At 47.1% G+C, this 11,589-nt stretch overlaps 1 protein-coding gene across 3 annotated transcripts in view; it reads left to right on the forward strand.

Moving 5' to 3' along the window:
* Positions 1 to 4,548: 4,548 nt before the first annotated feature.
* The window catches only part of KLRG1 (killer cell lectin like receptor G1), a 14,625-nt gene continuing 7,584 nt past the window's right edge, over positions 4,549 to 11,589 (forward strand). The window contains exons 1-2 of one of the 3 annotated variants that reach the window (XM_006032629.3): positions 4,549 to 4,659; positions 4,991 to 5,195. In XM_006032629.3, coding sequence (XP_006032691.1) covers positions 5,078 to 5,195 — 118 coding nt within the window. In that variant the 5' untranslated portion in view covers positions 4,549 to 4,659; positions 4,991 to 5,077. The remainder of the gene's footprint in view (positions 4,660 to 4,990; positions 5,196 to 11,589) is intronic. The other 2 variants (XM_006032631.3, XM_006032630.3) reach the window with 2 other exon arrangements.

Genomic DNA, 11,589 nt, shown 5'->3' on the forward strand with positions numbered 1-11,589 from the left:
CATGGGCGGCTGAGGGCGCCGCGCAGGCAAGAGCGCGGAGGGGGAGGTGGGGAACAGGCCGCTGCAGCCCCGCGAACCGGAAGCAGGAAGGGATCAAAGGGCGGGCACTGAAGGCGAGCGCCGTGAGCCGGAGTTAGGCCCCGCCCCCTTGAGGCTGCCCCCCAATAGGAGGGCAGGCCACACAGCCTTGCCCCGCCCTGTTTCCGTCACTTCCGTCCAAGGAGACTCTGGGGGCGAAGGGAAAGGTGTGTCCCTGTGCCCCAGGGCTCCGCAGCCAATAAGCGAGAAGGATCCTAGCCCCGTTTCGCTATCCCCCCATACCGCTTCTCCCCGCCGCCTCATCCAGTGGGCTTTGCTAATCGCCGGGAAGCTCCGCCTCTCATTTTAACCTCAGACCAATGACCAGTCGCGTCTCCAACATGGGCAGCGTGGCTGCCCAATCAGAGAGCGCTCTTAAGGAGAGCCCCGCCCACCCTCCCGGCTCACCCAATAGCCATGGAGAAGCGCGGGGGAGGCCCCGCCCCCCCGCAGGCTCCTCTGTGCCCAATGGCAGGAGAGGGCCGCCGGCTCAACTTGGCCAGAGGGCCGCTGACTCAACTTGCCCGCGCCTAGCGGGGGCGGGTCACGAAACTCTTATGCGCCGCTTCCCTGTCATGGGATTCCCCTTCCCCCTCCCGTCACCCTGCCTACGGCGGGGCGGGGCATGCTGGGAGTTATAGCCTGCAGCGCCCTCCCCCCACGCAATGCCCCACGCGTGCTCGTGGGGCCGGCGGGCGTGAGGGATGCAGCAGGAGAACAGGGAGCAGATAGCCCCCAGCTCTGTGGACAGGTGCCTCACCCTGTGTTACCAGTTCAGGACAACTCTGCACCATCCCTGGTGCTGTGCAGGCCTGTTGCAGTAGTGGCCTCACTATGGTCTGGTTTCCCCCCCTCCATTCACCTAGTGAGATGTGTGCATGCCTCCCAGGACTAATGTTTCTTGGCACCCTTGACAGGATCTCACGGCACCCTGGCTGAGGTTGGATTATAGTTGGGCTCTTCACATCCCTTCAGGGCCTGACACTGGTCCAGATCCCAGCACCCGGCTTTCGGACTTGGGGCATTATGCTGTAAGGGTATGTAGTCAGCGTGCTGCCCCTTGGTCTCCAGTCAAGAGTATCTTCACTCGGGGTGGATAGGACCTCATGAATCATCCAGTCCATCATCCTGCAGAGGTGCAGGTGTCGCTATTTGTAAACTGGCCCAGACAGATGACCTTTCAGCCTCGTCTGGAAAGTTAGCAAATGAGAACGCACAGCTTCCCTGGGCAGCTTGTTAATCACCCTGCTGTTCTTACACTTCGGACATTTTTCTTCGGATTTGCTTTAAAGCTGCTTTTCTGTAGTTTAAGCCCACTGCCTTGTCTTGCCTCCCCGATTGTGAATTATAACATCCTACATGGCCTGGGAGTGCTGTCCTTGAAGCCCTGCCTCTGCCTTGCTGCTTGCGGCTGTGGTCAACAGAGGAGCACAAGTTAGAGCTTCTTTTGCCTAACAGAGAGGGGCAGCTGGTAGAGATGGTCTCTGTCAAGGTGGTCCCTGGGAGGACACTGGACCTTGCTCTCCCATTTAATCTGAAATTAGCTGGATACACTGTAAAAGATGTCCTTTTGAGGGATGTCTGGGGGATGGCTGAGACTGCTGCCTAGATGATGGAGGATTGGAAAGGAGCTCCCATGGTGGTCTAAGCTTCCGCTGAATTGAGCATTTGAATGCAGCTGATGTATTGTATTGCTGATGCATGTTAAGGCACCAAGACCTGTGCATAGGCACTTTTATTTTTAAATATATAATTATGGCCACATCTGCATTCTTTGTGCCAGCAACTTAGAGATTTGCCATTGCACTCTCTTCTGTCCCAACTGAGATCTTGGCCCCTTTCTCTTCATGTAATGTGTAGCTAACTCATGGAACCCACTTCCACAGGATGCTGCAGAGGCTGGTAATTTAACCAGGTTCAAAAGGGGATTGGACAAATTCATGAAATGTAGGTCCTCCGATGGGTTTTTAAACACTTGGTAATAGGACTGCAGCTTCACAACTTGGACTTTCTGGACCTTAGAATGCCAAACGCTGTAGGGGCGAGGGATGGATCAGTCTGAACAGGTCCTGGATTCAGGCCCTTTTTCTCTGCATTCACCCCCTGCCCTTGTGAAAGACAAGGTACTGGGCTGGATCTGGATGGACCTCTTGTCTGACCCACAACAGCATTTCAAGCCCTCTCTGACGTTTCCTCTTAGATGTTTTGCCGTCACCTTAAGCTCAGTATGGACAGAACAGCACACTTAGAGCTAAGTTCCGTTTCACTTACACATGCCTATGTGGCACTTAAGCACAGATGACATTTTATTTCAACATGCAGAGCTGCACGTGTCCTGCACTTCCTTTGTGAGTGAACTCAGGAGGCTGTGCTCTGGCTGAGTAAGGCCTGAAGTGGAATAGGGTCACCTGGCTACGCACACAACACTAGGTATGCACTGGAGCTTTAGCCTGCTTGAAACCACAACTAGTTTGATGCCATGGGGAAGGGCAAAGGCTGGAACCCAAGCCTCCTGCTCCCATTTTGGTGGGGGTGGGGTGGAGCAGGGAATGATGCCCATCTTAGCAAGCCATGCTCCAGTTTCCTTGCTTGCCTCCCATCTCTTCTCATTTGGCCTGTGAGTCAGCTTAAAGAGGAGGATTAGCAAGGAACTTCAACAATGCCTATGGTCTAGTGACTGGTGCAGGTTGCTGGAAAGTAGGAAATGCAGCTTCTAAACCCTCTTTGCCTTGGGGGGGAGCTCAAATCTGGATTTTGCGCTCCCTGAGCAAGGAGCTAGTAGTTAGGATTATTGAGCTAAAAAGGTAGGAGGGACCTTATCCTCCTCCACTTTATATCAGGCAGCTACACACACATCTGGGTGATCGTGTTCCACAGGAGGAAATTAAATTAAAAAAAACATGTATGAGTGCCAAGAATCACATCCAAAATAGCCAAGTCATGTAAATATCACCTGTGCATACAGAGGTGAAATAGGATTTGGCCACCGATGTCTTTTTTTTTCCCCACAAGTCCTCTCTCTCTGTATTTTTCACTCACTACTGTCTGCACTGGTGTCGTCCCTTTCACTCAGGCTGTTCAACCAGCCTGTTCTCTTTAACCCTCTCTCTACATCCTTATGCTGTGATTATATCTAAATCTTGCCAGTTCTTGCTGTAGAACACTTTTAAAGATGCAGCCTTTCTCTTGCATCCACCCACATAAAACTCATCATCATTTCACATGGTTAGCACAACTTTCCCCTCTTTGGCACTGGCCACTCACTTCTCATGCCACTTATATTCATTTAAAGCTAACATAATTGTGGTGATTTTGACTGGGCTCCACGGCTTCTCCCTTCTTTACCACATCAAACAGGTCTGGTTTGTCTTGGGGGTGTTGGTCTAAGGACATAGACAGACAAGGTTCTTTGGATAGACGTGATGTCTTTTATTAGACCAATTAAATATTTAGAAAATTTGTTCTTTGCAAGCTTTTGGGTACAAAAGGGTGTTTGTACCTGAAAGCTTGCAAAGAACAATTTTTCCAGCTGTTCAGTTGGTCTAATAAAAGACATCACGTCTACCCAAAGAACCTTGTCTGCCTGGTTTGTCTTCACTTCTAAGGACCCTGAAGGCCCTTCCTTTTACTCTGCCTGTCCTGCTTTTTGTTTTTGAGAAGTAACACCTGTCTCAGCTTTGCTAGCAAACCTGGAATCATAGAAAAGCAAGTCTGGAAGGGACCTCCAGAGATCATGTAATCTAACCCCCTGCCTGAGACAGGATCATCCCTATCCAAATCAACCTGTACAGATCCATTGTCCAACCTATTAGCAAAACTACAGAGTCAACCCTGACACAACCACAGACATAACAGCCTAACCTGCCACAGGTAGAACAGGAAGACAACCGTGGCCACCGTCCTGCTGCTGAAGAAGTTGTTAAAATACACTTGAGAGATTCACTGCCAGCCTTCACTGTCCTGTCCCTTATGCTGGAAAAGAGCTCCCCTGTAAAAATCTCCAAAGCCTTCTCCTTGTCCTCTGCAATCCCTGCTTATAATCAGAAGCAGAGTAATTGCCTAAGGCCCCAGGTTCTGCAGTAGAGCAGCCACTAGACCAGGACAGTAGTGCTGCAAGTCATCTATAGACTTGGCAGATGTCACCTGCTCTGACACATGCTAATTAGCATGATTAATTGAGTCTGCTCAATTAATCAAGTCTGCTGGAGCACACTAATTAGCACACTCAGCAGCCTCTGCGTCATGTGTATTTATCATCTCTGTACTTAAAAATGACTGTGGGGGTGCTTTAACTAAAGTGTGTAAAACAAACTTTAGTTAAAGTGCCCTCGTCGTCATTTTGGAGTGCCAAATGCTGAATACACATCCTGTGAGCACTTTAATTAGAGTGGCTCTAATTAAATTAGAGCAACCCCTTACCCCCCACCCTGGAGCACGTATAATGATGTGCCCAGTGTACAAGCATGCAGACGGAGGGATTCATTCCTTAGCTTCTCTCCTGGGACTCTCAAAATTTCTGTCTGTAGCCCTGCTGTAAATTGATTTTTTCTGGGATGTATGGAAGCACTTGATGATGACTAGGTAACTATTTAAATACCGACTTGCTTCTTTGCACTCCCTCTGTCTGTATTCACACATCTATCTCACGCCTAGAATGTCAGTTTTGCATGTGTTTGTATTATTGCATGGAGTTGGAGCCTCCAAAATGCTGCATTAATAAAAAAACTTTATGCTTATCTGTTTCATCCTCCCTCAGCAACTAGCTCTAAATTCCCACCTCAGCAAGCTGGAAAATGAAATTGATCCCACTTCTGACCCCTGAACCTCTCATCACAGAATTCACTTACATGGGAAGTGGAAGCTCCTGGGTTGCATTTTTTTTTTCTTTTTCTTTTTTTTTTTTTTTTTCAAGCCGTCTCAGGTTTCCTGTTTCACAGGCTTTGAACATTTTTGTTCATCAGCCTGATTCAAACTCCTTGCGATACACGCGCTTCTTGGCATGGAGGGAAACAAGACGGAAACCTCTGGTGCTGAAAGGAGCGAAGAAATAATTTATACCTCTGTCAAGTTTTCCCAGCCCCCACCAATCCATGCCAATGATGGACTGAAACATAAAGGTAAGGGGAAGTCCTGCTTACAGTTGGTGACTGATTGAAACTTTGAGGCTTTGTGTCTTGAGACTTGAAATTTTGGTTCTTCTTTTAAAAAATGCTGAGCTCTCACAAGGTTTAGTAGAAGTCAGCGGGAGCTGTGAATGCAAAACTCCTCTGAAAGTCCAGCCTCCCATGCACATCTTGAGGAGGACACTCAACAACCAAACCACTCTGACCAGTTTTTTTCATAATTTGAATGCGTGAAACCTTATGCCTGTGTGGGCTAGAGAAGATGAGGCTCTAGAAAAATTAAAGGCATGTGTGAATCATAGTTGAGAGATAGGAACAACTTATTAGATCCACTGGCTTTCCTGGGGTCAGTGCAGAACTGCTCCCTGTGCTCTCTTTCTTCACTATTATCTTTAGTCTGATTTTAAATGACTCCATGGCCTAAGCTTCCCCTGCCATCTCCTGAGAGGCAATTCCACACCCCAGTACATCTTGCCAGCACAAAGATTTTTCTAGTATTCACCTTACATTTTCCCTTTCATGATTTCATCTCCACTTCTCCTGGTAACCTTCCCTCCATGTACAGCCCTTAAAATCCCTTTCCTCCTTCCTCTTTACACCTGTTGGATTTGTGCTGGCTACTGTGAAGTCTCTCCTTAGTTGTTGCTTTGACAGAGACAGAATTTAGCTTGTTTAATCTCCCCATATAAATCACTTAATCATTTTTCTTGCTGTTGCCATGAATTCCCTATAGTTTATTAATAGCCAGTAATGAGGTGCCCAGCACTAAGTAGGTTCTCCTCACATTCACACGGAGGTGGACTTTCACTTCCCTGTCCTGTTATGGGATTCTTCTGTGCTTGCCATTCAAAAATAACCTTGCAGGTTCTTATGGTGGTTCATGCTGCCTGTTGAAATGCTGATAGGTTTGAATGAAGCTGCCTCTGCTTAACTTCAAGTACCTATCTGCCAGCTGTGCTGCACTCACTTGGAAGGAGACCTTCCTGAGAAGGAGAATTTTGTTGTTGTACAACACCCCTTGCCCAGCATTATATGGTGTCTGTTTGCTTTCCATTTTGCCCCTTCAAAGGTGGTCCCTCCCATAATGATCCTGTCTAGGCACCTTTCTCGAGTGAAGCTCTTAGTACCTGCTTATGGTGGGTGCTTAAGTGAGGGACAGAGCTGGATTTCAGGCCAAGGGGGAAGGTGGGTAGCAAGGGTGGGCACCCATAGTGGGGAGGGTGGGGGTCTGGGCTGGTTTCCAGCAGCGGTGGGAGCGATTGTTGTCCATCCAGGGGAGCTGGGTTGACTTCTGGTAGTGGAGAATCAGGTTGGTTGTCAGTTCATATGTAATCTGCCTTTCTGGCTGCAGGAGCTTTCACTTGCAGCCCATGACCTGGCTATAAAGATCCCTAGCAAATGGCTGTCTCCCAGGGACCAGGCCCCTGAGAACTAGCTTAGAGAACTAAGTTAAGCAGAGGCAGTCAATTACTCTGGACATTTCTGGACATACTCTGCACAACTGAGTCCTCTCCCCACAGGTCCCTGGGCAAGGGCCACAGGGAAGCAGGTTTCCATTTTCTCTGGGATGTGGAGTTCTGTCCACCAGTTCAGCCCTAGAGGACATGCCTCACACTTCTGATCTCCTGGGATGGAAAAAGTCTCCCTCCTGCTTGTCCCTCTCTGTGCTTCCATTGTGGGGCTGTCCAGACAAGGTGGATGGGTGAATGTTACAGCCATAAAAATGCTCTAAGCCATATCTTGTTATTGTATGTACTTGTCCCCATTGTCCAACTCAACCCTTACCCTAATTCCAGGTCTGAGATATCCTTCACGTGAGGCCACTAAAGTGAGTACATTTTTGTGCTGGGGGTGAGTTTGGCTCGAAGACAGCTGTGGGTTCTCGGTATCCCTGAAAACCCAGCCCCCAGGGATCTCAAATTGGGCTCTTGAAGTTAGAGGCCACTTTTGAAAATGTTGGCCTATGCATTTTACCTACAGTCAAAGCCAGCAAGTGCTGGAGCCAGGTCCCTTGAAGCCTCATTTTTTCCTACTCTAACCTCCATGAGATACGCATCCTTTCCCAGTGACACTGAAAACATCTTCTGGGATCTATCTGGGACACAAGATGGCACATTTCTGATCCTCACCAAGACAGTAATGACAAAGTGCTAGCAATTTCCAGCTGCAGAACAGAACCTGTCATCATAGAAATAAAAGAGCTAACAATATTATTGGTTCACTACCTATGAATCACTGCAACTTAGCAGAGTTGACTCAGCAGAGTTTAAGCCAGTCTTAATTTAAATTAAAGCTGCCTTTACATGTGCTCAGGGATGGGTGTGGAAGGTGGTGAGACATTTTAATTAGAACAGTTCCAAGACAGCCAGTCTAATTAAAATGGCTCATCATCATGTGCATTAACACCTCCACCCCTCCACCCTTCCCCTGCATTTCAAAATGGCCACGGTGATGCTCTAAGTAAAGCTCATTCAAGGAGATTGAATTGAAGTGGCCTTGAGGCCATTTTCAAATGGGGAGAGGGACTAATACATGTGATGGTGAGGTGACACTGGAGCATTTACATTAGAATGAGGAGCAGATTCAATTAACTGAGTCTGCTCAGACACGTTCCAATTAGCAAATGCCTATAGGCACCCAAAATGTACATTGTAATTCAAGTTACAACCCTTCCCTCTGGGGCAATTTGCAGTTTCACAGGTCACTGGTGGGAAATATTTTCTGATTTATCAAGTCTATGATTCATAGAATCAGAGAAAAGTAGGGCTGAAAGGACCTTCAGAGGTCATCTAGTCCAACCAACCCCATGCCAGAGGCAAGATCATCTCTATCCAAACTGTCCTATACAGAGCCTTCCTCTTTTTTCAGTTGCATTTCTGCTTCTCCTATTCATGCTCTCTTTTCTCACCAGCACCGTCTGTCGTCACCTAAGAATAGCAGAGATGCTTGATGTTGAATACGCTGCTCAGTTACGGTGCTGCCTGGGGCTGTAATTGCTTGTTAACTAAATACACTCGGAGTCCAATGTCTGAACTCTGTTTTCCTCCTTAGTCGCATGGAGCCCACCAGAGTTTCAGTTCAACTGGTATGCATGGGAATAGTGTGCCAGCATGGCTTTTCTGCTATTTTATTTTCCAGAAATTAAGCTTTTTAAAATGTCTTTTTTAAAGAAAGACATTTCTCACTGTTCTGGCTGTAGAAATACACTCGCTCTCATTTTCAAGGTGAACAATTGCAGCGATCTCTGCCTTTGTTTGCAGAAGCTGAAACAATAGATGTGAAATGTCCTGTTCAAGGCAGCGGGACCCAACTTTGACATTTAGAGTATTAACCTTTTTTTTTCTAAGTGTGTAGGAAAGGAGGGGGAGGACCACATTACAAAGACCTGTGCAATCTTCTGTTGATTTTTGATACCACATAGGGCTTGTGGGGAGACAGTTCCATTGCTTTCCCTTTTCTCCAGCCAGGAAGGCACCAAACCAAAATAGCCCAGCAATCCCCATCTGAGCCTTCCCAAAGGAAACCCCATCCTGAACAAGCCCAGTTGTCTATGAATCTCACCCAGGCACAAGGAGCCCCTCAGAGTCCATGGGGATGCCTGGGCCTCTGGCAGGGAAAACTGACTCCAAGAACATGTATGGACATATTTTGAATATCCCTAGTCTACTGGAAATGGCATCTTGGGCCCAGCACTGGGAAGAGGCCTACCACTGTTGTTATTTCTGTTCAGTTGGTGTTTCATTTGTTCCCCCTGGATCCTAAGCCTGTACCTCATGTTACAGTATTAGGCCTGCTTAATTCTTCATACTCTGACAAAGGGAAAGGGTTCAGAAGGTGCATGTGGTCCTGGTGGGGGATGGACAGGCCCAGTAGATTCTTTGATCAAGGTAGATGAGCTTCGTGTTAATTTGTCTGTTTGTGAATTATGGTTTTTTATTGTACATGTGCTCAAAGCCCAGGGAGATGACAGAGCCAAGTGACTGAATCCATCAGGTACATTTACTTTAGTCTTTATGGCCATTTTTACACGAGCCCTGGGAGACCGGGGGGAGGGGGGGGGGAGGGATGCTTTAATTAAAGCGGCTCTGAGAGCCGCTCTAATTAAAGTGCCTGCAGCATCTTGTGTGTCATTGTCCTCACACTTCAAAATGGCGACTGAGGTGCTTTAACTAAAGCTCATCAAATGAACTTTAGTTAAAGCACCCCTGCTGCCATTTTGAAGCATGGGAATGCTGATGCATAAGATGAGGAGGCTGGCTGGAGTGCACTAATTAGTACAGTCCAGCAGACTTGATTAACTGTGTCTGTTCTGATGTACTGTAATTACAGCACATTGGAGTAGCCTCCATGCATGTCTACAGGCACCCTATTAGATTAGATTTTCACATCCTCCTGTTTCAGAAGAAGAGGCCACGTTATCAGGTTTCTAAAGCTGATTGAGATTTATACCTATCAGACAAAAGATAGAATGGAGAAAAACAAAAACAGCCAACTCGTCAGAACTGTTTGATCAGAATTGAATGTCATGTCTTAGAAGATAATTATCTCCTTCTTGAGTTATTTGCTATTTACAAGCAAGAAAATGAGTCAGCCCTGCCATGCATACCTAACTTGAGGGCCAGGGGATTTTTCAGGTCTTCAGGCTGACTCCACTTTCCTGGGGGGCTGCACTGGTGCAACTGATGCTGTATCTGAAGGCAACAGAAACAAAAGTAACATCAAGTAGACATGAGGTGGCCAGGCCATGGCACACGTGCCACAAGTGGCACAGGCAACCTGTGTGTGGGACATGTGGCAGACTGGGGAAGGGAACAGGCAGCACAGCAGCAGACAGGGCAGGAAGCAGAAAACAGCACAAAAAAGAGCAGGAAGGGGATTGAAGTGATACTTGGGGAGGGCACAGGACTTAATTTGTGGCATGTCTGCTAAAGAGGTATAGTCTACCTACTGAGGTAGACTCTAAGAAGAGCCAAGGTAAAGCTGATCCAAACAACAGGAGGCTTGAGGTCTCAGATTTCCACATTATCCTGATATTCTTACTTATTTAAGTTGAAAAGTATTTGATCCCAATTGTTTTTAAATAACCAAGAAAAAGAAGGTGGGGAGATAGAGGCAAGAGATCTGCCAGCTTTAGGAAGTGCTGCAAAAACTTCCTCTTTGAGAATGTCTGCCCATTATAAGGGACGCTTGCAGCATTGACACTTCTGTCCCAGAACCACCAAACAACCGGAAGACCTGCTACCTATCAAATGTGCAAGCACAATAGGAGGGGAAAGAAAGAGTCTTAAGAAACTGAACTGTCCTTCCCACCTATTAAAATTATGCAATTAAACCAAGGCCTCCTACATAGAGTTTAGACTGCACATAGGATGACCTGCCAGAGGTGCCACAATATCCACAAAGGATTTTACTGATTATTTGATGTGGAATGGGTTCAGCAGTATTAGACCTGAAGAGAGATTAATAGAGGGCAAGCTTATGCTCCAGAATTGCTCATTGTGTGCAGCTGTTTATTGACCATTTATTACCCTGTTGAAGCCCCATTGCCCATTCAACTTGCATCACCACGTTAAAACCCCATACAATAAATGATACAACAAAAACCCCAGAATCCCAGCAAAAGCAGTAAACATAGACATGCCCCATACACAGCAAAGATTTCCAAATAGATTTTGGCATTAACTTCGGTATGTCAAGGACCTTACTGAAACCAAACGTGTCCTGGGTCAGACTCCCCTCCTGTGCTTGCCCACTGAAGACCAATATGTTACACAGAAGATGACCTGCTACATATAAAAGTTGGTGACTTGCCCCCAACACATGCTCTAAAATCCAGGCACCTTTTTAGGATGGTAGCAGCTGCTTTAGGGTATAGCAGAAATTATGTTCAGAAACCCCCCTGAGCTGCTGACACTATAATAATAATTTATTATTAGGAATTTGTAGCAGCAACCTAAGTCCTGAGGATTAGGCCCATAGCACTGGGTACTATACAGAGACAAGCAAAGAGACAGTGAGTTGCATAGAAAGAGTAACTTTTCCACCTGAGGCTCCAGAGAGAGTCTTAGAAAGACATAACTGTGAGCAGGTGTGCGACCTGCATGCTGAAGTCAGATCTTATCCTTGTGAAAGTGCCAGGGTTTCATTAAATAAGCAAGTGGGAGAAGCCTTGTTGGTACTTTCTGTCTAAAAGGAGGCAGCTCCAGCCGCACCAGCCTGTCCCCCAGCACCTTGCAGTCATGTTGGGGTCAGTATGAAGTCGGCTGCAGGAGTATCCCATTCACCTGCCAGCTGCACAGCACCTGCAGTACCACTGTGGGGTCAGTGCTAGCTCTGAGGAAGGAGTACCACCTACCAGTACCAGCCAGTTCTCATACCAGTACCAACC

The sequence above is a fragment of the Alligator sinensis genome, unplaced genomic scaffold (assembly GCF_000455745.1).
Source record: "Alligator sinensis unplaced genomic scaffold, ASM45574v1 scaffold1129_1, whole genome shotgun sequence".
In the NCBI taxonomy this organism is placed as follows: domain Eukaryota; kingdom Metazoa; phylum Chordata; order Crocodylia; family Alligatoridae; genus Alligator; species Alligator sinensis.